The 25,185-nt window shown below is 45.4% G+C and overlaps 1 protein-coding gene across 1 annotated transcript; it reads left to right on the top strand.

The window, feature by feature from the left end:
* On the top strand, positions 1 to 24,359 carry ARHGAP40 (Rho GTPase activating protein 40). Its single transcript, XM_053958487.1, has 15 exons — positions 1 to 120; positions 9,169 to 9,371; positions 13,974 to 14,194; positions 14,697 to 14,772; positions 15,524 to 15,702; positions 16,285 to 16,450; positions 16,777 to 16,868; positions 16,987 to 17,064; positions 17,322 to 17,481; positions 18,219 to 18,301; positions 19,050 to 19,256; positions 19,530 to 19,670; positions 20,579 to 20,739; positions 21,425 to 21,480; positions 21,820 to 24,359. The coding sequence occupies exons 1-15, from the start codon at positions 11 to 13 to the stop codon at positions 21,924 to 21,926; spliced, it is 2,040 nt and encodes a 679-aa protein (XP_053814462.1). The 5' UTR covers positions 1 to 10; the 3' UTR covers positions 21,927 to 24,359.
* Positions 24,360 to 25,185: the final 826 nt, after the last annotated feature.

The raw sequence follows: 25,185 nt of genomic DNA, 5'->3' as shown, positions 1-25,185 counted from the left end.
CCGGCTGGACATGGACGAGCGCGGCACGTGTGGCTCCAGGGTGGCCAGGGGTGGCATGGCCGGGCCCCGGGGGGTGCTGGCACCTGTCCGGGCAGCCAGCTGTGCCCAGCTGCTCAGCAGGTACGGAGCGTTCCCGTGGGACACGGCGTGTCCCTGCTGCTCTGCTCCCTAAAGCAGGGCGCGGGGCCAAGGCAGCACCTGGCACGGGGCGGGTGGAAGCAAGGTGAATTTCTAGAGGTGAGCAGGCTATTGTGTGCTCTTAAAATAGTGCTTTGAGTGCCTTGATCCTGAAATGAAACCTGTGGAAATTGCCTTTCTTTTTCCTCTTACTTAGCCTACAAAAATCGCTGTTCTTTTCCCTGTACTCACTCTGGGCTGAGTGCAGCAAGCGAGGGGCCGAAATTCTTCCTTGTGACCTGGGGGTAACCTGCCTTGGGGTCTGAGGGCTCTTTGGGGGTTTGTGGATGTAAGAACTGCTGATTTATCATGCAAGTAGTGGAGGACAGAATTGAAATTTGAACTGCTTTGCTTGACAAACACTGTTCTGCTTGTGTGCTTACTGGGTATTAGGAGTTAAGAATTAATCTAAGGTGCATTTGCATCAGTTGAGAAGTTTACATTGAGGTTTAGGATGTTTCCTTGCTGTAGTGGTCAGAATCTGTTGATTTTGGGTGAATGTGCTGACAGTGATTTTACTTCTAATCACAGCTCACATTTTCATGTGTCTGTCTGAGTTATCATGTTTTCCAGGCCAATTGGATGACACTGTGCATTCAAAGCAAGACAGGAACTCTTTAGAAGACCCCAGGCAAAATTTTAGTTGTGAAAAAAAAACAATTAATAATAATTGTAGGGGGATATGGTAAATTACTTTAAAATTACCCACGTGTAAGAGAACGAGATTAAAACCCTCAGTGTTGCAGGCTTGCTTTGATAAAAATCAAAATATTTGTTAACAACTTAAGGCTTTTGCCAAACGAGTTAGTTGAGTTCCAGTGTCTGTGCTGGTGCCAGAACACCTCTGTGGTCAGCTCTGAAGAGGTGCCACAGCAGGAGCCTCAAACTTGCTCACCAGCTTTGCCCAAAACATTGAACCCCAGCCAAGAGGCACTTCCCACCTGCTCACTCAGGACTCACCACAGGTGAGGTGTCTGTGTGTTTATGTGTAGCTAAGCCTCTTGCCTAGGATTGACCTAAAACTTACCTGTCCAACAGGGCAAGGATATGCCAGCCTGATCTTCTAATTAGTTGACCGTAATCAGTGCTTATTTTTGATCAGCACTCTGGTGTGCTCCTTCATTTCCCAGTAAGATTCCTGCTGGCTTGCAGGGGGCTGGTGGTGCTGTCATGGAGCAAAAGCCACTGCTGAGCCAGGTGTGCCTCCCTCCTCCTCTTCCTCTCAGTGTTGTAAAGCTCGTGGGACCTGGGGCAGCTCACAGGCAGCTCACATGGCCCTGGGCTGGCTGGTGTCACTCCAGTAACAGAATTGGTTATAAATCCCAGCCAAGGGCTTTTCGTGGCTGGGTAACAGGCAAGCACCTTGTGTTATGTGTAATAACTCTGCCCTGAGAAATCCACGCGAGGAGCTGATGACTCCTCCCTGTCTTCCTGCATCCCTAAGGCTCTCGCGAGTGAAGCGTAGCTGGATTCCAGCACACCTCTCCACCCCTCCTTCCCCTGTGCTGCTCAGCACGTCACCCTGGTGACCTCTCCAACATCTCTGGGCTGTTCTCATGCAGCTGAGCAACAACTTGCAGTTATTCATTCTGTGCTCTAATGCGAGTACAGCTGGTAGAATTGGCTAGAAGAAGAAATAAGGATGAGTTCTATCACCCTGATTTACTCCAAATTCAACATTTGAGAAGCTGTAGGACAAGTGTTTAGTATGTGTGAACCTGCTTCAGTAAAAGGCAAAGGCATTAATGAATGATCTCACAAGAAATAAGTTCACGGCCTTTTCACAGTGGATTCAAACATGCTGGCAGCTTTTCCTCTGGAAGCCAAGTGGTCCCTCAGCCCTTGGTCCTTCAGCTGAGTGTCTGAGGTGTGCACAGGCTGAGCATCTGCCCTGCAGTCCCAGCAGTGATGGCAATAAAGTAAAGGTGCCTCCGCTGGTGTAACGGTAGCGTGATTTGAGGATGTGTGCAGTGACTGGGAGGTGTTGACTCATTGGCCTTGGCAGAATCCCTGGCAGTGTGTGCTTGGGGCTGTGACAGCAAAGTCACCAAAGGGCAGTGATTCCCTGCCTGCTGCTTTCCTCGTGGCCCTCCTGTGCACAGGCTCAGCCTGGGGCAGCTTCTGAATGGGAGAGGGGAGTGGGTGAGGACAAGATGTGGGAGCTACTGGGCTGTAGGGTTTGTAGCCCCATGCCAGATGGGCTGAGGGGTTTGGGATCCTGGTGCCATACTGATGGGTGGAACTGGAATGGCAGAGCAGGACCTTGTGGGAACTGGATGGACAAAGCTGCTGATGTGTTTAAGTGGACGTGGATTCGGTGGAGATGGAAATAGGGTTAGGAATGCCACCTTTCAATTAATGACTGACATCTAATCACCCTGTAGATCAGCTTCATCAATTCACAATCACACTAAAGATCCCAGTGCTACTAACGATTTGTTTTGGCCAGGTACCCCTTTCTCCCAGCAGGATTTCCCTTTGGATGAAAGCCCTTTCCTGTTTGGCTTACCCTGCTAATGCGGGGAAAGTGAACAACAGGCTCATCCACAGGGACCTTACAGTCAAACATAAAACCATGCACAGAGAAGATGGCTTGTGTCTTCTAAAGCCAAAACAAGCCCTAGCGTGGTGGGACAGGCACCCAGCTAGTAGTCTAAGCTAAACATGGCTTTGAATATTTTTAATTTGGCTGTATCTGCATGGGGTTATCAATCCTGTTTTTGTTCTGCTCTGAGTTTCGGTCGAAGATGCCTCTAGGCAGATCTGTAATTAAAGGCAACTTTCCCTATTCCTTAGCTGGTTTATTTAGCCCCTTACTAGGTGGAGTAGAGACAAATTGATTCCAGATGAAGGCTTGAGACAAAGAAGTAGCAACAGAGTTACTTAGCCCTTAAATACTTTGACAGAAACACTTATTGTCAGGAAAGTGACAACCTGTGCTTTAGTTGAGATCCAAAGCTCTGGTGGTGGTAACAGAATCATAGGATGCTTTGGGTTGGAAGGGACCTTAAAGATCATGAAGTTCCAAGCTGATCCATGGGAAGGGATGCCCAAGATCAGGTCAGGTTGCTCCAAGCCCTGTTCAACCTGGCCTTGAACACTTCCAGGGGTGGGACCTCCACAGATTCTCTGTGCCAGTGCTCCACTACCCTCTGGAGTTTGTCCAGCATAGAAAACACTGGAGGTGTTAGGCTGAAGCAGTGGATACACACAAGCCTCAGGATTCACATCTTTCACTCCACACAGCCCTGGGCAAAGGACTGCTGTTTGCTTTTTCTGAGAATGCCAGGACACGAGGTGAGGTTGTGCCTTCTTGCTGTTGCACTGGGGCAAAGCTGCAGCTGGTGGGAATTACTGCACACACAGAGCACGATCTGGCACGTCCTCTTTATCACTTGCAGAACAGGCTTCTTCAAAACAACCTGAAATGACGCTGCTCCCTGAGCTGCTTGCATAATGGAAGATCTTGATGAGCTGATTGCTGTGTTACTGAAAACAAGCTCTAATCTTATTAGCAAATTGTGGCACTGACATCTTAGTTATTCTCGCTGGTGCTGTAGAGACAGACCTTCAACTGTGCCATCCCACGTGTGCAAAGTCCTTGATAAAATGCCTTAAAGGGGACATAAGTGGGGGTTGGAAGCAGTGCTGGATAAAATAGCCTGGGCTAAAGGCACTGTGACTTCTACAGGGGATACTCTTGGTGAAACTACTAAATATGTGAGCAAATGTCTGCTCAGAGATGTGCAGATGTACATCAGCAGTGGCAGACTACTGCTAAAATTGCTTTAATTCTGGCTCTAGCTGCTTTGGTTGAGTTGAGCCAGGGAAAGGAAAGCATGGTAAGAGTCTGTTGGGTAAGTTACTGTTCATTGCCACCGCAGTAATTTGATAATTAGCCTCTCTTTGCTTTTATGGCCTGGTCTGAGGAATCTGAACCAGCCATGTCCTTTCCATTTTCTCCTAAGAGTAAGCCTTAGTAGTTCTTTTCTGCATACTGGGGAGAAGGGAGGAATTGGTAGTGGTGTTCATGTACATAATTTGGGGTATTTTGAGGGTAACTAAGCCAGGCATTAAAGATTTGCAGTAGGGCTTTCTTCTGGTTTAGACCTTTAGTAGAAAAGCTATGGAATTTTTGTTCATGAGGCATCTCCTGCATAAAATTGCTCTCTGTGGTAGGAATAGAGTTTTGTGTAGTTCTGTGTGTCTGAATGAAATAGTGATCATGTGTATTTCATGTAAAGTTCTGATGAGTAGATTGACTTCTTCCATACAGGAACCTGTTTTTATATTTGCATTGATAATTTTGATAGGCTGAGGTTTAAACCTCCAATAAGCAAAATAGCTACAGCTACATCTATGAAAAAGAAATATATATATATGTGAGTTACTACTTCAGGATTTTCTCAGTTTTTCAAATACCCTTGTCTGTTATTCCTGGGTGCCTTTATCCCATGATGTGATTTTAAACAAGAAAACCTAGTATGTTATGAACTGTGGTGTGTTGATCTTGAGGTGACTTTTTTCTCTTCAGAATTAAGTACACATTTCATTATTTAGGTTTAAACTGCTTCTTAGGGTAAGAATGTGGAAGCAATGTGAGGAGAGCCTGCCTGGTCTTTTTGGTTGTTTCTTTCAATTTTTTTGCTTTTGTGCTCATGAGTTGTTTTTGACCTTGAAATAACTTGAAAGCAGGTAAGATGTGCTTGATGTGACATTAATGCAGTTTTCTTCTTTAAGGGTCTTTATCTGTCAAAATAGTGTAACCAGTTGATAGACTAATCTCTTTTTGTTTTTTTTTTTGGTTTTTTTTTTTTTTTCCTTGCAAGATGCTTGTATTCCATGCTCATGGTCTGGGTTGTTGTGAATGATGCTGTGACTTGGTGTGCTGCTCCAAAGCTGCTCTTGAGACTCATTCAGACTTTCTGTCTGTTTCTTTGTTCCATGTGTGCCTTTGTGCACACAAAGATCTTTGGAAAGATCTTTAAAGACTGGCTGCTGCTTGTGTGGCAGGACTGCCTTGTCTGCCTGAATTCTTCTGTTCTTGTTGCCTTTTTTTATCATAGTTTTCTGGAAGCAGAAACTTAAAGGAATTCCATTTTCTTGGCTTGCACTTGTTGCCTCCTGGTCTGTTTGAAATGGTTGAGAAGGAACCTTTTTATTTATTCATCTGCTAGAAAGGTATTTCAATGAGGGAGGGATGTTGAGCAAGCAGAAAAGAAGCCCAAGCAGCTCCAGGTCCTTTGAGAAACTCTCTCATGGGAGTGATTCAAGCCTGGAGTGAACATAGCAACAGTGTTTATTGTATTTCGGTATTCAAGAGGGTGAAGAATTACATGAGTGTTTGCAACATATTTGCAGTGTGTTGACAGTATCTAGGAACAGATCAAAAACTCCTCTGGGGCTGCATTTTGCAGCCCAGGGTCAGTGAGCCCCCAGCACTGAGCCAGGCATGCAGGGCTTCCAGGGATCCTCGTGGAGGGGACATGGAGAGGGAGCAACAAGAAAATGAACTGTAAGGTCTGTGCCAGCCTCATTTCTCACAGCTGTGTTATTAATGCTCTGAAGTCAGGCTTAGGCTGAAGGTGCCAGGTGAATCTCGAGCCTTGTTAAAACTTGCTGTGCTCTTAACAAGAGAAGAATTATGGGATTAAGATGCTCAGTCTTTCCACAAAGCCCTTCCTGTATGGCTGTCCTTAACAAGATCTTTCTGTCAGTCTCCTTTTTGTTGGGTTAATTTTTAAAGCTTCATAATCTGATCCTTTTTGCTAGGTTGACAGTGCAATGGAGTGAACTTGATTATTCCACCTCCTCTTTGCCCAGTTGCACTGAGCCATTAACATTTTAAGCCAACAATCTCTGCTTTCAATCTCAGCTGTTGCTGTGCTTGCATGGCACAGGCTGCCCTCCAGTTGACTCGGGTATGCAATGAGGAAGAACAATCTTTTAGGTGCACTGAATCTAAAATTAGCCTCCCACCTGGGCAGCTGGATCTGCAAAGCACTGTACACTGAGTTCAAGAAAAAAAAAAAAAAAGGCATTTAGACCAGAAAATAAAACATTTTCTAAATGTGAAGGCCTGATTTTTATGTTGTCCTGTGAGACAGAAGCAACAGCTCTAGTTTAACACTCGTCCTGCTGCCCCTCTGTAGAGGTACTGTGTGAGATCAGCATCCTGCAGCTCGCTGAAACCAAGTTTAGTGCATCAGTAAACGGGCCAGCTGAGGGGAAATGTTAGGATGGCTTTTGTTTGACACACAAGTAGCTCAGCTGTGGCTTTCCTAGAGCAGGTTTATAGTGTGACTGGTGGGCTTTTGGTGCAAGCAGTCCCAGAACATCTGTATTTCCAGCTGTGGAAGGAAGCAAAGTAACTGAGGATGGTGTGGAAGCACAGTCAGGGTGGGATGGGGTGCAGCAGTTCCCTTTTGTCTGGCAAAACTCTGTCCCTGCACCAGAACTCTGTGATACAGACCAAAACCAGCTGCTGGCAAGGGCATAGCCTGGGCTGTGAGGACTTTGTGACCCTTCTCAGGTGTGCTCCAGGAATATGCCCTAATGCCTCACATAAATAATGCTCCCCTTGGAGTAACATCTCCTGGGCTGGAACTGGCATTCGGAGCCTGGTGTCTGGGTAAGTCATGCAGAAGATCTAAGTCAAGAGCCACCCTCTGGAAAGAGCTGAAGATTTTATTTATGTTGGCTTAAAATTGTGGGTTTTTTTCCAGGCAGGCATGGGGAAGGGATTGTCACAGCTATGGGTGACACAGGCTTGTCACAGAGCACATCTGCTGGGTGCAAGCTGCTGGTCAGGCCTGGGGCAGCTTCTGCTGGAGCTGCAAACCCAAATTCTGTTTTGGCGTTGATCCCTGGAGATTTCTGGGGCATTATGAGCCAGCTCCAAATCAAGCTGAGCACAAAGGAAAGGTGCATTTTGGAGCTACTTTAATCTGTATAATCTAGATCCCACAGGAATATAGGGCAGTAATTTAAGGCAAGAAGAGTTGTTTTGTGCCTGCTGAAAGCCTGCAGTAGAGCAATTAGAAGAACTTGTAAAATGGTTCCTGAATGTTGTGCACTGGGAGACTTCTTCAGTGCAAGTTTGTCTTCTAGTGTTCCTCATATGGCCAAAGCCAACTCCCTCAAAATAATCTGAGTTCCTCCTTCCACTAAGTTTCATGTTGCAAGGGATGGGTTCTGTTGACTGGTTCATATTAGAATCCTAGCAAAGTCTTGAACAGTCTTTTTTGATGCTAGCAAGGTGTCTCTGTTTGAGATGATTGTTAGCAAATGTGAGAAACTGGAGAGGAGTACTAAAGATAAAGAGTCAAAGTGAAGGATGCAATCTAACTTTTTAATTCTTAATGAACAAAGATAGAAGTAAAAGTTGAAAAGAGAAAAAATAAATTCCGTTAGTAGCTGCAATGGAACTGAGAGAGTTGGACACGAACCGTGCAGGTAAAACATAAATCTTAGATTGACTATTTAAATGCTCCACCAGGCTATAAATTGGCATCTTGAGTGTTATTTGGGTATCCAGAAATAGAAAAGCAGATTGCCTCTGTTCTTGCCTGCCGGGTGGCAGAATTGCTCAAGTCAGTCTTTCACTTTTGTCTTCCTGTAAAACAATCAAGCAAACCCCTTTAACTCTTGTTCTAAACACTGTGGCTGTCTCCAGATGTCCCTGGAGTGCTGCTTTTGCTGTGGTTCTGAGCTCCAGAAGAGCAGGGCTGCCTGTGTGTGTTAGGGTGAGGTGTGAGCGTGATGTGTAACACGTGTGTAAGTACAAGTGCAGAATGGCCTACAACGTTTGTCTCTTAGTTATTAGATCTTCAAATGAGCTTTTTAAAATTTGAAATGCTCCTCAACTGAAGCAAGTTAGTGCCAGAACTGCTAATAATGGCTTTCTGGAATGAAAGGGGCTAAAATTTTCCAGATATTTTGCCATCTATAACTTTTGGCTCCTAGAGCTAAGAGGCTAAATAGCATTTCGTGGGTGTTTTGTTGTCATGGTTTTCAAGGTGTAAGGCTTAGACTTGAATTTTTTTTTTAATGAAACTATAAAGGAAATTTGGCCTGTGTTTGGTAGTGGTGGCTGTTCATGGGTGTTTCTTGAACCACCCACAGTTACTGTTCCATCTCTTTAATTTTTGTATTCATCAGTGGAACCATTGAGGTGTTCTCATAAGTATGTTCCACTTACCCCAATTTTTTTTTTTTTTTTTGTAAGTCTTTGAAAAATAGAAGGGTTTAAATGGCTTGGAACTCTTTGAAGACAATTATAGCTCATTTCAGGAGAGGCACTGTTTTATGAAGTGATGAGAAGCTCAGAGCACAGGGGCTGAAAGCTGAATGAGGCCAGTCTGGGACTTCAGCTGCACATGAATGAATCAGCAGGGTGGTAAGAAAATTCCATATGCTTGGGTTTCCCAGGACACCTCGTGTTGTTTCACAGCTGAAAAATCTGGTCTAGGCAGGAAAAGGGGGCCTCAGCCCTGTGAGTTGTTTGTTGTGTGAGCTGAAGTGCAGGGGATGGAGCTGGGCTGGTTTTTGCATGGGGAGCACAAACCTGCTGGGTTTGGGCTGCTGCAGTGGGAGCTGCCAGGCTCCTGTCTGTGCCAGCTCCTGGAGCACACATGCACTGAGTTTGGAACATCCTGGGTGGCTGTGAATGCAGAGGGTGTCTGTGCAAACTTGCAGGGAGGTCTTGAGTGAGTGTGGGGCGGTAGGTGGTGTGTTGGAGGTCACAGGAGGGACAGCACTGAAAAGACTCTGTTGATCCTGTGTCCTCTCACATGTTTGGACAGCAGTTTTCCCCATTCTCCAGGGGACTGAGTCCCAGCCTTGTCTGTATTGCTAAACACTGAGCAAAGGAAGTTCAGCACTTACCTCTGTTTGGCTTTGCTGCAGTCATTAATCAGTGGAGGCTGGACGCGAATGCCGTGTGCGATACGTGGAGCTTAATCTCTCTCTCCTTATCTCTTCCTCTCTCAGCACCAGACATTGCCCTTGGAAAATGAACCAGCTTCCTCCGAAGAGCGCTGTGGCATCCCCGGTGTCAGAGAGCACGAATTCCAGGGTAGAGGCTTTGGAAAACTTGTCAATGGACAGTTTTTGGCTGGAAGTGGAGAACATTAAACAGAGCGCTGAAGCCGAGCAGGAGGAATGCAGCCTTGCAGATGTCAAAACACAGGAGGGTAGGTTGCCAAAAATGTTGGGAGTGAGGAGAGGAATGTGAACATCTGAAACAGAAGATTTGCCTATGCACCTGAACGACTCAGAAGCATGTTGGAGTATGGTTAGAATATTATCAGTCAATCAGGGATAGAGATATTATTTTAATTGGGTGGTGGATAATGCCCTGCAGAAGGGGAGGGTTGGCCTGGCCTGGTTTCGGCTTCTGGAGCAAAGCTAACTCCACAGGTCAGTCCCAGGAACGTGTTCAAGGCTCCAGGTTTTTCAAGCAGCCCCAGCAAGGGTGGGGGCTCTCAGTGCCAGTTCAGCTGGTGTATGGTAAACACTCTGTGAGAGCTGGGGCTGTTTTGGAAGCCTTGTTTGTGTGCATGGTTCTGAGATTCATCATAGTGGTTTTTATGGGAGCTGCTTCTGTGGAAGGCAGACTGTTCCCTCTCTAATTCCCTGTTCAAGAAACCACAATAAACATCCAGAAAGCCTTGAGTTCATCCACAGAAGGTTTTCCTGCATATCCTTTTTTTCTTTCTTTGGAAGAAATGTGTATGGGTTGTTTCTAATGCACTTTCTGGAGCACCGATGCTATCCAGTGCTTTGGAATAATTGGAACCTGGGCCAGTTATTCCAAAACTTTTGGGATATGTTTTCCTCCTATAGAATCATAGAATCACAGAATGGTTTGGGTTGGAAGGGACTTTAAAGCTCATCCAGTGCCACCCCTGCCATGGGCAGGGACAACTTCTACTATCCCAGATTGCTCCAAGCCCTGTCCAGCCTGGCCTTGGGCACTGCCAGGGATCCAGGGGCAGCCCCAGCTTCTCTGGGCACCCTGTGCCAGGGCCTGCCCACCCTCCCAGGGAAGGATTTCCTCCTAATATCCAACACAACATTTCCCTCTTTCAGTGTGAGTCCATTACTCCTTGTCTGGTCACTACAGCTCCTGATGAACAGTCCCATGGGAAGTACAACACCCAGGGGAGCTGGAGGGGTGATAAGTGGTGATAAACACCCAGAGATCCCCCAGGTGGGGGTCACACCTTTCTGGGTCCATTTTGAAGAAATTGAGGTAGTTGTCTGTACATCCCCTTGAGCACAGGTTTGCAGCCTGCACAGCTGCTGTGCAGGATGATACTGAGAATGATCTGTGTCCTGGGGAAATGTTTGTGTGACAGTCCCAGTGTGCTGCTGTGCTTGGGAAGGGCCAACTGCTCTCATGGGGATATAGAGAGGCTCTGGAGGGCAGGGTGGGAATATCATTGTCCCTGTCTGCCATCATTGGCAGGACGTGGCAAACATGAAGGTCTGCTGTTAACGTCCCTTTATAAAGGACACAAGTTTGGATTTTAGAACTGGAAGAGATGCAAAGTGATTCAGAAAATGAGTGCACCAGGAAGGAGACTGGAAAAGAGACCATCCCATGAGATGAAAGACTGTCTGGGATATCCTAAAGACTGATATGCTGGAGGCACTTTGATTACTGTGTATAAGCAGGGATATGAGGAAAAGTCTTTTAATGCTGTAGATTAATCTAGCAGGCAAGAGGTGAGTGCTTAATTGGCCATTGAAACCAGACAGGCTTGAAATGATGCTCCGAGTAGCAAAGCCTTCCCAGCAGCCTGGGGAAGGAGGTGGGGCAGGCTCGGGCTCCTGATGCCTTCTCTGAAGGAGCTTAGGCAAATAAACACTGCTGGAGTGGGGAAGCTTTGGATGGTGTGCAGGGTGCAGGGCTTGGCTTTGCCTTCTCTGCAGCTCCTGCTTAGGGCACAGAGGCTGTGGGGCTCCTCCGAGCCAGAGGCACTGTCACTATTTGCATAAATCTGGGGAGCTGAGAGTTGGGCAGCTCGGTCTGGAGACAGCGTGGCTCAGCCTGGGAGATGGCAGGTGATAACCACAGCACAGGGACAGTGGAGGCTGTGCAGATAAGGCACTGCAGACATGCTGACCCAGCTGGGAACGCTCCTGTGCAAGCCCTGGGCGAGGAGAGAGCTGCTGGTGACCTGGTGGCAGTGAGGAGCCAGGGTACAACTGCAGGGCTGGGGCAGCTGAAAGGTGCTGAGGGAACTTGTGGCTTTGCTAACAGTTGGTGGGAGCAGGAAGCAGCTTTTCCTGAAATGCAGCATGGTGCTGTCACCGTTTGGCCAGCTCTGTCCAGGGCCTGGCAGCAGAGCCAGCTGAGGACACAGGCACTCTGCCACTAAAATACCTGTTTGTGACCTTACAGCACATAACCATGGCTGAGAACTGTCTGCAAAGGGGGATTCTTCACCTTCAAAAATTAGATAGGAAGTTGTGCTTAATGTTTAGTCTGAAAATGTAGGATGCTCTAGGTGTCCTTTAAATATTTGGAAAGTGAATACTTTATTATGAGTGCTATTTTTGACTAGGTTATGTTTCAAGTAAATTTGTGGAACTGGTGTTCTTTAGTTTTGCAAAATCATTCCTAATTGTGCCCTCCTGAAATGCTGCTTGCCTGGAACTCACAAGGCAAATCTTAGCAGCTCTCCAGGCTTAACCTGCAGCTCATCTTCTGTGGATCTCTCTGCTGACCTGTTTGTCTCTAATTTTTCCCTTTTCCCCAGAAATAACCCATTTTGCTGGTTTCCTTTTGTGTTACTGGCAAATATAACTGGGCCAAAATAGTAAATAGAGGAATTACAATCTGGTGCTTTGGCACCAGATGGGGCAGCAGGCTCACACGGATGTCCGATGGAGGGGCTGCTGTGTGGGATTGTGTGTAAGATCAGTTTCCTGTTATGACTAGAATTGGCTATTTTCAATATTTGCAAGCAATACACTTCACTTCCTCTAGTTCCCAAAGGCAAAATAAACCAGAGGCTTTCTGTGTGTTGTTCTGCTGTGAAACCATGGATGTAGAACAAGGAGGTGTTTGGTGAGGAGCTGTGAGTGGGACCACAACTGGCTGTGCCCAGGGGATGCTGGTACCTCCTAACTTCTGTGAACCAAACATGGGAAAAGACCAAAACTTAGGGCCATGGAGGAAAAACAGACAATTTGCTAGAAGATTCACTTAGGGAAATACTTTATTTCAAGTTCAGCTCTATTTATTGTGGTGTGATGATGAAAAAAAATCTGTTTCATTATGACACCAAAAATCACAAAAACCATGCTCTGAAGACTGAGTTTTAATTGTGTCACAACATGTGTTTGCAAGCTGCATCAACATGAGGTTTCTCCAGAAAAATGAAATTATTTAATCTCTCAAGGAGCTGCATGGCTGCTTTTTATTGATGCAGCAATAATAAAACTTGGTCTGATCTGCTGTGGTAACTGAGGAGGTGGAAGTTTACATAGGACAGGAAGAGTGGGAATGAGCTGCTCTGTGCCAGTCAGTTCAGTTGTGATTTCTCTTTTTCCCAGTATAACCTTTGGTAGGGTTGTGCTGGAGCTGCCTGCAGTGCATGAATGTGGTAGATGGAATTGAAAAGATAAAGGCTTTGTGGTGTTTGCTGTGTTAAAGTTGAAGTCACCTGCTAAATTGTTTCTTTCATCTTTGAATTTCAAGTAGCTGCCTTGCTCAGGGCACTTTCTCACTTGCACTTCCTTATGAGTGTATCCCATAAGAAAAAAAAAATGCCTTCTGTGTTTGAAGTGTAACTTTATATGTATTGAAGAATGGAGTGGAATTAAGCTTGTTTGAGTAATGTTGCTGTACTGTCTCCAGGCTTTTCACACTTTCTTCTGGAACTGGAATGGTCTTTAATTTTACTGATATTTTGAATAGGCCCAGGCATAAAATGAATGAACAGAATAAAAATAACGTTTTTGCTTTAGTTGAGTATATGGATACCAATCCACTTAAAAAATTAGAGAGTAGGGATGATGCACACAAATAGTTCAGCAAGTATATTTAGTAAAATACATTTGAACCTACCAGATCAGGATCTGGATATTAAAAAAAAAAAAAAATCGTTGATACCTGGGCATGCATATAGATTAAAAAAAAAAAAAAAAGTAAAAGAAGCAACCAAGTCATTTGGAAAAGTACAAAAGCCAAATGTGTGGTGTTGTGTGCTGTGTCTTCTCATAGACCTTTTGTCCATTCTCAAAGCTGTTGAAAGATCAGGTGGGATCCAGGGAAGCCCTGCCATTCCTTCTGGAGTGGCTGTGTGCTGCTGCCAGAGCTCCCCTTTGCACAGGCAGTCCATGGAAAGGCAGATTTGTCAAGTCCACCTGACTTCACTCCCATATCCTGTCACAGTCCTTGCCTAAATACCACCCAGAGTCACACTTGTGCCCTCTTCTGCTCGGCTCCTCTGCAAGCTGTGCTCCTGGGAGTATCTCTACCTTCACAGTTCTTCTCCTTTTGCCTCACCTGGAATGAGCAATAAGAACTGTGTGAGCAGCTACGCCTGCCCAAAGGGCTGTGTGTCCTCTGGTGTCACCCCATACCCATCTGGGCGCTTAGGATTAGGGCTGAGATTTTGAGAGCGGCCTTCAGAGCACAGCTGTGGCTCCCTCCCAGCCATGTCCCACTGCCAGCCCAGCCAGGGAATGGCCCAGGCTCTCTGCTCTCTGCCTCTGCAGTGCTGAAAGCACCCAGACCGCTGCTCTCTACTCACGCTCCCTTCTCCCGCCCCGCTTGGCAGAGGGAGAAGCCGAGGCCGAGTGGCTGCAGGACGCGGGGCTGGCCGAGCTCCTCGGGGACCCGGAGGTGGACAAGGACAACCTGGTGCTGCTGTCCACGCTGACCAGGACGCAGGCAGCGGCCGTGCAGCGCCGGCTGGACACCTACTCCCGCTCCCGCCGCAGGAGGAACAAGCACCCTGTGCGTGACGTGCGCGACGTCTTCGCCGTGGGCAGCTCCCAGGTTTGTTGGCATCTCCTAAAAGAGCTTCTTGCCTCGTGGAGGTTGACTTGGCTTTCTGGGTCCAGGGCTCCTGCTGTGTCTTGGCTTCCTTTCAGTTCGAGAGATTGAGGCTGGAGAAATGCTGGTTGCAGTGCTGAGGAGTTACTGGAAAGCCTGCAGATGCACAGCCTTCCCAGGCTGGAGTAACATTCCTGCTATATGGTGCCTCGTGGAGCACTGGCATCGTTTGGAGCCCTCTTGTGTTGCCTTTGTTCCAGTGACATGTTAAATCACCATGAAACAAAACAAGAGCGCTTCCCAAATTCAGTTCTGATAAGCTGACCTTGTAGAGGTGGAAATCCTGGAGAAAGATTAGCACTGCCTTTTTTGGGAGGGAAGTTGGTTGGTTTATTTAGATTTTCTTTTTCTTGATAAAGAATTCATAACCACCATCTTTTCAGCTGTTTTCCTGTGGTACTGCTCTTTTGGTTGTGGTTAAAATAATTTCTTTCTTATTTTTCAGGACACAGCAGCAGAGAAAGAGGGGTCCAGCCCAGACCCACTGTGGCACAATCTACGGACTTCAAACACCCAGAGAAGTAAGGGGGAAGTTTTTAAATGCAGAGTAGCATCTGAAGTAGGGCTGGAACTGAGGGAAAGCCACACACATATTTAAGTATATACAAGTTCTGAAACATTGACCTTGTTTGTGTTGGGGTGTGGGTTTCTTTATGTGATTATTCACACCTGTGGATTAATAAACTTTTCCAGGCTCCAGTGTTGTTAGAATTATCACTCAAGCTGATTATTGTAAGTTCTTGATAAAGCAACTGAAAGATGAAAATAAAATCAGTCTAGTAAAGATCACACAGTGCAACCTTATAAATGCCATGAGCAGTTGTGTAAAGAGATGTTAGCCACAGGTGTGTCCTTTAACTTAAGGCTGTGGTCTTGTCTTACCAGTGACCTGGTAATTTTAGCCATAATGTTGTGACTTCACACTGATCATAGACTCATTAAACTTGGAAAATATCTCTAAAATCACAAGTCCAACCACTAACTCAGCACCAGTGTGTTCACCATTAAACCATGTCCCCAGGTGCCACATCTGCACAATTTTTGAACCCTTCCAGGGATGGTGACTCCACCACTTCCCTTGGCAGCCTGTTCCCATGTCCCAGTGCCTGAGCACCCTTTCAGGGAAGACTCTTACCCTACTGATCACTCTGTGCTATGGGGACACTCTTTTCATGTGTTACTGTAGGGTTTTTAAAAGCAACGGCACCAAACCTATCTCAAACTGCATTTTTAGCACATTTGCTTTCTAAGCTTCACCCTCCTGGCTTGCAGAAATTCAGGACAATTTCCCCTCTGCAGCAGAAACCCAGGATTATTCCTGCACAGTTCGAAACCCTGGGAAAGAGGAGGTGTTCAACATGGATGTTGCCTACTCAGAGCAAGCAGCTGTCCTGCTCAAGGGATCCTTCCTGTCTGAATCTGGGAAGTTAAAGGATGGAAATGCCCTCACAGTAAGCACTGGAGGAATTTTTCTTGTCAGAATTTATTAGTCTTGGCTTGTCAAGGTGGTACAAGGCAATGGGTCTGTGTTTGGTGGTATTTTGGGGTGTGTTGTCTGTTATCTTTGCAATATTGGGCAAGGGTAGACATTTTGTGTAGAGGACGACCAAAAGAAATAAGACTTTCATCTGAAACTCCCTCTTTTGACACACATCCTTGTTGTTTCCTCTGAAAAGAGGAGAGTAACTAACTGCACTTTCTTACTCATAATTCTAAAGTTTTCTCCTCACTGCAAATGAATTGAGCTGCTTCCAAAGTTCAAGTAGATTAGGGTGGGTATCAGGCTGCCTTTAACTTAGATAAACTGGCATCTCTAGTATGATTAAAGAGCAATATTGAAAAGGGAAAATATTTATTCAGTTGGTGGTTGAGTAGGAGTAGTTTTGGGCATATATCTGGTCTTGAACACAGCAGGAAGAACAGATGCCTGGTTATGATAAAAAAAAGAAAAAAAAAGACTACAGCAAAAGTTGTTCACTAGTGGGATTAGTAGAGATAACTTGAGCTGAAGCTTTTGTGTGTGTTTCCCTTAGAGATTTAAGATCCCGAAGGGTAGACTAGGAGTGACCAGGATTGGAGATCTGTCAGCTCAGGACATGAAGAAGATCCCCACACTGGCCCTCATTGAACTTACAGCTCTCTGTGATATCCTGGGCTTTGAGCTGAAGAGAAACAAAGCAGCAAAACTGAAAACAACAGGTTAGTTGTACACTTTTTTGTGCCTTTTTTTTTCCCCACTCATCTTCTCATAATACAATCATCACTTGTGTTTCAAATGTTAGAACAGAGGGTCTTTGATAAGAAACCTTGTGACAGGTGTGTTCTCTTTGGATTTCTCCTGGAAGTCAGTGGATCATGACATCAAGACTTACTAGCACATTTATGTCTGGCTAAATTGTCCTGTATAACTCTCTTCCTCCAGTATCTGTGTTTACAAAAGTACCATCTTAGCCTGCACTGGGGGATTTATCCCTTACACCTCTACTAGAGGTGATACAGACTTGGGAATGTTGTTTCTGTTGTAGAGAAAAGACTCTTTGGAGTTCCACTCAACACCCTGTTGGAAAATGACCAAAAGCTGCTGCCCAACACCAAGGTGCCTCTGCTGCTCCAGGCAGTAAGTTCTCTGCTGGGTTCATTCACACCTCTGGTCCTCAGAGTCAGGAGCCTGTGATAAGGACAGGCCTCCTCCTCCTCCTCTGTGCCTGAGAGCTTTCTGTTTCCCCCTTTAACAGCTGCTGTCCTGCCTGGAGAAGAGAGGACTTGAAACAGAGGGCATCCTGAGAGTTTCTGGGTCCCAGACCAGAATTAAGGTATGAGCCCTTTAGCATTGTTTGGAAGTGTCAGGGGTGATCAGGAAGCATTTGCTGAAGCAAGTGTTTGAATGACCTGAATTCTCTCATCCCCTTCCCAGTACGACCAGAAACACCCTTTGCTGGGAAATACTGGAGTGTGTGCTGAGGCTCTCTGCACCATTTTGCCTCGATGTCTCACCCTCCCAGTGCTCAGCTGTAAGATTTCTCTTACATTTGCTGATTAAAGCATGTGATAAATTCCATCTTTCTGATAGAGCCTGGAACAGAAGCTGGAAAGGGACTTCTACAGCGGCCTGTTCCGTTGGGATGATGTCCACCAGAACGACGTGTCGGGGCTGCTGAAGAGATTCATCCGCGAGCTGCCGGCCCCGCTGCTGACAGCAGAGTACCTGCCTGCCTTTGCTGCTGTCCAGAGTGAGTGCTGCTCTGCCTGCCTGGCACCAGTTTGCTCTGTGCAAAGCTCCCCTGGCCCTGGGCTGTCCTGTCAGGTGTGTTGGGAGCCCGTGGATCCGATGGGAGCGCAGCACAGCTGAGGTTGCAGTCACTGTGCTTGGCTGAATGTGCCTTTCTGTAGCAGCGCTGTCCTGGGGTCTTCAGTTATGTGTCACTTGAGCCTGCAAGGCTGCTGCCATTTGTCAGGACAAATTGATCAGTAATGGCACACAGACTGAGCTGTGGGAGCTGGCCAGGGCACACAGCCTGCAGGTAATGTGCTGTTCTGCAAGCACATTTCTTTGTTCACTGGTGGGACTAACAGAGATAACTTGAGCTGAACCTCTGGTGTGTGTTTCCCTTAGAGATTTAAGATCCTGAAGGGCAGACTAGGAATTTGGATGTGTTAATCTGACTGCTTGAGTGCACAAGTTCTTTGTTCAAATAATGGGGAATTATGGGTTCTTTTACTGCCCTTTTGGGGCATAAGGGTTGCTGGTTGATTGTGTACTCTAAAGGAAATGAGTCAGTCTTCAAAAACATGGGTAGTTCCCTTCTTAAGGACAGTATGAGTTTGAGTTACTTTTGTGAAACAAGGTCTCAAATTCTAGATGACCAACTATTCAATAAGTAATTGTCTCATTCCTTGGAGGATTCCTGCGCTCAATAAGAAGGGTCAGAAACCTGAATCCTCTGTCTTGTTGTTCCTCTCCTTCCAGATATTCCAGACCTGAAGCAAAGACTGCAAGCTCTAAACCTCCTGATCCTGATTCTGCCAGAGTCCAACAGAAACACTCTGAAGGTATCTGCTTGCTTTTGATTTAGCTGGTAAAAAACATAGAATCACAGAATTGTTTAGATTGAAAAAAAAAAAAAACACCTTCTTAAAATCATTGAGTTCAACCATTCCCCCAGCACTTCAAGGCAACCACTAAGCCATATCCCCAGCTCCATGGCTTTTAAATAGACACCACCTCTGCCTTTCTGTGCTTTATGAGAGCTGTGGTGGTTGTTGCTGCCTTTTTTCTTTTCCTCCTCAGTAGTTCAGCTCCCAGGTATTAAAGGTAAGGCTCACTTAGCACCCTGCACACTTCATTTGGAGCACTGGAACATATAATACAGTCAAAGATGATCTGTCATGGCTGTGGTGAGCGTGTGAGGTTGAAAAAGATAATCCAAAAAGGTTTGTTTTTCCACATCTGGGAATGGCTTTGAGGGGACACTGAAGGAAAGGGGGGATTCATTTTTGGATTCAGAAACTTTTACAGCTAGACTTTGTAAATTACCACCTGCCAAGGAGTAAAAACTCATCTGTTTCCCACACAGACTGTTTTTCCTGATTCATAAATACTGGATAAACCTCTCTTGGTGTGGTTATTTGTTGCTATCCTAGTATTAGAAATTGGTCACTCCATTTCCTGGCTGGAGAGATGGGATTTGCTGATCTATATCAAGAAAAAGTGCTAATTAATGATGTCTCCAGCAATTGCCATGGTAGTTTTTGAGCGTTACTAATAATGGATGGCTTACATCTCTTTCCCTCTTCTTAGGCCCTTCTTGAGTTTCTCAGCAAGGTGGTTGCCAGGGAAAAAAACAACAAAATGAACCTCTGGAACGTTTCCACAGTCATGGCCCCAAACCTCTTCATGCACAAGGGGCTGCCAAACAAGATCCCTGAGGGGAAGGAGAAGCAGCTGGCAGAGGGGGCGGCTGACGTGGTGCGGATGATGATCCATTACCAGGATCTGCTCTGGACAGTGAGTTCCACAGGAATTACATGGGATGGTGTAGCAGTGTCTCAGTCCTGTTAGAACTGGGAAAGGGAAGGGATAGCCTTGGAAAGTTCAGAGGAATTACACAGCTGTGAGCAAAACCTCTGGCTGAATTCCAAGGCTACCTGTCCTCAGGGTACACAGATTTTTTTTTTTTTTTTTTTCTATTTAAGGAGCTAAAGTGATGACCAGGTTCCTAAATGACATCCTTGTCTCTGCTTGATTTAATCCCTGTTTTCACCCATCTCCCCTGCCCAGGTCTCCTCTTTTCTGGTGGCTCAGGTGAGAAAGCTGAACGAGAGCAACAGCAAAAGGTACCAGTTCTGTGACAAGCGGATTAAAAATCTGCTGCGGAAGATCCATGCTGATAAAGACAAGGTGGAAAAGAACCAGGCAGAGGTGAGTTAGGGCTTGGGAAAAAACCCAAACCCCTTTGTGGCAGCGTCAAATGTTTTCCTGAGAACTCAGAAAGATGAAAGGGGTGATACCTTTGAAAAGAGCCAGAGGGACAAAAAAAAAAAAAAAGGCAGAATAATGAGGAACAGTTTCCCAGACACTTTTGGCCACGTTGTGGCAAAAACTGATCTCAACAGCAAGAACACTAAATACTAAATACATTTCGGGCTACAGAACACTTGGTTAAGAGCAGGGAAGAGATCTGGAGCAGAAATTTTGTTTTTCCCCACATGAAGAGTAGAGTTCTTATGGCTCTGAGTGTCCCATGTGTTGGTGCAGACATGTCTTCTGTGATAAAGGCAGACTTATTTTCATTTTTTAAAGCATAAATTCAGGCAATTGTCTAATTTTCTTTTTGCTCCATAACGTCTGTTAAGATGGCACATCACTTGGTGCTCCCTTTCTTTGGAAAGGACCTTTCTAGAATTCAGTAGCCTGCAACCCAGATCTCTAAATTCCTTTCCGAGTAATTTAAATTAATCTCAGAGGAGTCTTTCACACTTGTGCAAAACAGTTTGTCAGAATTTCTTCTGTCAAGTGCTGTTTTCATCCGAGCTTGTGGCAGTGCTGTGTTTGAACAGCAGAGAGCAGCAGCACACGCTGATGGAGAGCACAGGGCTCCTCTCGTGGCCTCGACACTGAACTATTGATGATTTATTGATGATATTTATAATGCTCACCTTGGTCCTTCCATCAGCTTTCAACCTGTGCTGTAAGAAACAAGCCTAAACTCTCTGAACAGCTGTCTGGACAGGTTTCCTTCACACTTTCCAATTTATTTTGATAATTAACGTTTTGACTCATAAAAGTCTTTCTTTAAGCACTTTTTTCTTTTTGCCTGCTTTGTTCAGCCTTCCAAGATTGTGAAAGTCCACACATCACTCCTCCTGAAGGACTCTCTGGAGGTGCACTTGAACAATGCAACCAGGGTTGCTGATGTCTTGAGGCAGTTTCAGAAGAACCTGTGCCAGAATGGCTGGAATATTGTTAACACTGTCAACCTCCTCAAGTGGTAAATGGCTTTTTCTCTAAAAAACTAAAAAGTCTTTTTTCTCTAAATAACTAAAAAAAAAACCCACTAAATGGTCTAGCTGCTGTTTTCTGTCTTGGGGTAGAGGTGAGGTGGAAGCACAGCAAGTCATGAAGAGAGATTGTTCTCTGCTCCCCTGTTCTAAGCTTAGGAAATGGTGCTGGATGGGGAAGGCAAATTTTATTCTGAGTGATTCCACCCAGGGCTCAGGCTGTCAGGAGGTCAGTGCTGCCCTCTGGGCTGCTGGACACCAAGTGAATTCCAGAATCCTTGCTGAAGGGAAGGGAAAAGGCAATAACATTGACCCTGACAAGCAAACCCCCTCCAGCTCTCCTGCAGAAAACATCACCTGAATCATTGCCTGGAGTAGTAATTCCAGCGTGCTTATGTTAATGCAGGGATTTCCTAAAATAAACTCTGCAATTCCCTCCTGTGCTCGGCTGAGGGGAAGTTGGCTGGATATGGGCAGCTGCTGTCTCACCAACAGCTTGCCTTGTTTTCTTTTTTGCCCATTTTGGGTGTCCTGAACCATGCAAGAGGATCAGCAAGGTCTCTGTCCCATGGCCTCTGATCATTGCTGAGCCACCTTCCTTTGGAATGAATATTACTAAACTACCCAACCTGTCTTTGCAGAGATTTAACCTTCAGTGTGATTTTCTTTCTGCAGTAACAACTCCACAGAGTGCACAAATTTGCTCCTGTATGAAGTGGGAGGCAATATTGGTAAGTACAAATGGAACCTGAAATAAGGACTCTGATATCCAGTTTTTATGCTTAGCTTCTTTTAGGAGGTAGTTAAAAAACTTCTCTGGGCAACTGTGCCATTGCTTCACCGCCCCAAGACTGAAGAATTTCCTCCTAATATCTAATGTACATCTTCCCTCTCAAAGCCATTGCCTCAGATTTGTGGAAATGCTTCTGAAAGGTTGTAATATGGAAATGAATGTGAACAAATCCTAGTTTTTAGGTGGGGGCAAAAGCAAACAAAAAACAAATCTAACAGCTAAAGGACTAAGGATTTTTTAAAATGTGTTTTTTTTTCTGAATGTCTTGTTTTAACAGGTGAACATTGCCTGGACCCAGACACTTACCTCTTGGACTTGTACCACATCAACCCTCATGCTGAGTGGATAATTAAGCAAAACCCATCTTATCCTCGGATGTTCTAAGGAAAACACAAGCGAAACAAAGCACTTGGTTGCAGTTTTTGGAAGGTGTGGAAATAGAGACTTTCCTGTTGTAGTGTCAGAGCAGACACTGCTTGTTTCTTGGAAGGAAAAGCACCTGTATTATCTGCTTCCATGGCAGCTGGCAGTGAGAGCAGAGCAGCCTCTGTGCTAACAGAGGAAACAAACAGCAATTATCATTGTGTAGCAGAGTTTGCAGGGGGAATGGCTGTTCCTAAACAAAATATCCCCCAAAACAAACCCTGAAGGCAAAGCTGCAGTGGTTGTGCAGCAAAGATGGAACAGAAGAAGAGAAAGATTATCTTGAATATGGTGGAAGGCATTTGTGTATCCTGGATTTGCTCTTTCTTCTGGAGGAGAGACAGTCAAATGCTGCAGTGGTAGTAAGGACATCCCTTGGGTAGGGTCCATTGCTGCCTGTGGCATGTCACCAGGAGAGTTTATGACCCTGGGCTTCACTATTAAGCTCCTGTTCTGTTCTTTGAAGAACGAAAAAGGATGTTTCCAAAAAGGCCAGATGGGATGTGACACCACACATTGTGAATTTCATGACTGCAGTTAAATACATATATGCAACACAAGAAAATAACTTTCCTTGAAAAAAGGTATGGAGAATACAGCAGCCTTTCAGATGTGCAGTGTGACAGGAAGGTGCCTGCCCCATGCTGGTAATGCACACCCAAATTGCCATTGATGAGGGTCAAATGCATTTATTTTGATGGGCAACCTATGTATCAACAGACAACACAGGAAATATCCTGAAGCTAATGTGAGGTTGGTGATCTGACCTGGCCACGTGAACTGAACTTCTTTGTGGAAGATTCTGTGTGAATGTGTTTGTTCAAAATCAACTAAACTCCCCTGAGATGAGAGGTGGCTGAGCTGAGCTGAGCCCTCACTGCTCTGGCTGCACATTTCCATTGTGTGCTCACTGTGGGCTGGACAGGTGAGGGTAGAGCAGAGCACACACCTTGCTGCTGCATCCTCATCCTCATCCTCATCATCCAACCTTGGCTCCAAGAGCACCGTGCCTGTGAGGAGGAGTGCAGAAGTGTTGCTTTCCTTCGTGGTGATGCTGAAATACCTCACGTGAGGGACCCCAGCACAGTGTGAGGGGTGAAACACTCAGCCTGTCCAGAAATGTGGACTCCTTTCTCTAAATACTGTTTTTAAACACGGTTGGATATTTATTCATGTGGCAGAAGCAGGGCTGCCCTGCAAGTGTATACTCAAAGTATTTCATTTGCCAAATCCCAGCTGCACTAGTGACAATCTCCAGTATTATTTCTTTTGTTAGAGGTGTTTGTTTCCATTGCAATCTGAATTTTCCCTCCTTTCCTTTTTTTTTCCCCAGGATGAAGTGTAGCTTTTTTCTTATTCATTATCTCAAAATCCTAGATTCTGTTGTAGAGGTGCTTCACTCTGTGATTATTCTGTCTGTGTGGTTAAATCCTCTTGCTGGTTAAGATCCTTGAGGAACAGGTGAGACACAGTCCATATTCTTTCCAGCTTTTTGTGAATTCTGTGTGAGTGGTGCAGATACCTTAAAATTATTCATATATTAGAGAGTCTGTCTATTCTTTTTGGTTGAGATGATGCAGATGCATTGACTGGCTGGATCTCCTCCTTAGATGTCTCCTTAAGAACCTCTAATAGAACCTCCCAACCCTCACCCAGGGGTCAACAATTCTTGAGATGCCTCTTTTATAGGGCTTAAATTGTGCCTGAAAGAGCCTGATTCTTTTCCTTGAGAATGGGTGATTTATGTCTCTGGAAAGATCAAGCTGCTTCAAACTGGGGCTTTAAAAACCAAAGGTACCTATTCAGCATCCCTTCAGGAATTCTGCGTGGCAGTGATGGAGCAAAGATGGCCAAGAGGAAATGGCAGAGACGTGATCCCCTGAGAAGTACCCAAATCATAAAGGTATCACTGTGAGCTCAAAGTTCCTTTGCAAGCTGAGTTGCACTCTGCAAATCACACAATGCTGCATTTTTTCTACCCCTCATGTGCTGGTTTATTAAATATTCTGTCCATGTGTATTGAGGGGTCAAGACTGCATCACTGCTGCTGTGAACTACAAACGAGTGGGGTTTTTTGAACGCCAAACAATGTGAATAAGTGCTGTGAAAAACAAGGTTAATGGGAGATTCTCATGAGACAAATATCAGGTTTAAATATGAAAGGAAATGTAAAAAAAAAAAAAATAAAACAAACCAGCTCTTTCCAGATGATGGATATGCTTTTTACATTCTTTTTCCTATCTTTGTATCAAAAAGTAAGTGTAAATTTTTCAGTCAGTGATGTGCAACCCACTCCTGAAGGATGGCTTTTAATACCTTTTATTTTTTACGAGTTTTTAATTCTGTATTTAAATTTCATTTATTCAGTGAAACAATAAAAATACCTTAAATCTCTCAGCTTCATTTTCATTAGTGCTTGAGAGAAAGTTAAATGGCATCCCATCAGTGGATGCAGCAGGATTTGCCTTGTGCCTGAAGAGGGACGAAGAGGATGAGTTTTGTGTTACAGCTTCAGGAGCAGTTCCTCTTTGGCTGATCCTGTGGGCTTGCTGCAGAAGGACGCTCCAGGAGGAGGAAGAGGAGGTTGGTGTTGGGTATAAAAAGCCCAGAGAAAGGTGGATGGGAGCAGCAGGTGAGCACCAAGGATTAGTGACTTCTGAAGGAAGAGGAGCAGTTTAAGATTTCACCTTGAGGAAATGTGTCCATAGCCCGAGAGAAATCCCCTTCCCACCCCCTCAGTGCTGCTCAGCTGAGCTCTGCTCGGGGACTTGGGTGCTGGCCCAGCCAAGAATAGCAGGAATCCAGCCTGGATCTTTGGTTAAATCACGACTAATAGTGTTCAATAGTGATGAAATGTGGCTTGAATCACTGTGAAGTGTTTAAAAGCAGTGCAGCAGCCTGTCCAGCAGTGCTGCTGGAAAAGCAGGGCTTGCTCTCCTACCCAGACACAGAAAGGAGGAGGAGGAGGATCCACGCAGCTTCAAAAATCTTCCTGAGCAATTATCTGAGGAAAACACCAGTTTATCAAACTCATTCCACCCATTCATCTTCAGTAGTATCAAAGTGCTAATCTCTCCCATCCCCGAGGGCTGTTGTGATTGATCATTACACAGCTCTCCCCTGCTCAGAACAGAAGCCCAGGATTTATTCTGAATGCAACTGTATGTTGTGCTGAGATAAGGGACAGAGCATAAAAGAATCTTGCAAATGCTGGTAAATG

The sequence above is a fragment of the Vidua chalybeata genome, chromosome 17 (assembly GCF_026979565.1).
Source record: "Vidua chalybeata isolate OUT-0048 chromosome 17, bVidCha1 merged haplotype, whole genome shotgun sequence".
Taxonomy (NCBI): Eukaryota; Metazoa; Chordata; class Aves; order Passeriformes; family Viduidae; genus Vidua; species Vidua chalybeata.
The sequence above is the reverse complement of the archived record's forward strand: the minus strand, read 5'-3'. Positions and strand labels throughout refer to the sequence as shown.

Bases quoted from the DNA above. Each gene is read 5' to 3' on its own strand.
- ARHGAP40 (XM_053958487.1), top strand. From the start codon at position 11: ATGGACGAGCGCGGCACGTGTGGCTCCAGGGTGGCCAGGGGTGGCATG. The intron at 121-9,168 runs GTACGGAGCGTT...TTCCTCTCTCAG, and splicing joins TGTGCCCAGCTGCTCAGCAG to CACCAGACATTGCCCTTGGA. The intron at 16,869-16,986 runs GTAAGTTCTCTG...CCCCTTTAACAG, and splicing joins TGCCTCTGCTGCTCCAGGCA to CTGCTGTCCTGCCTGGAGAA.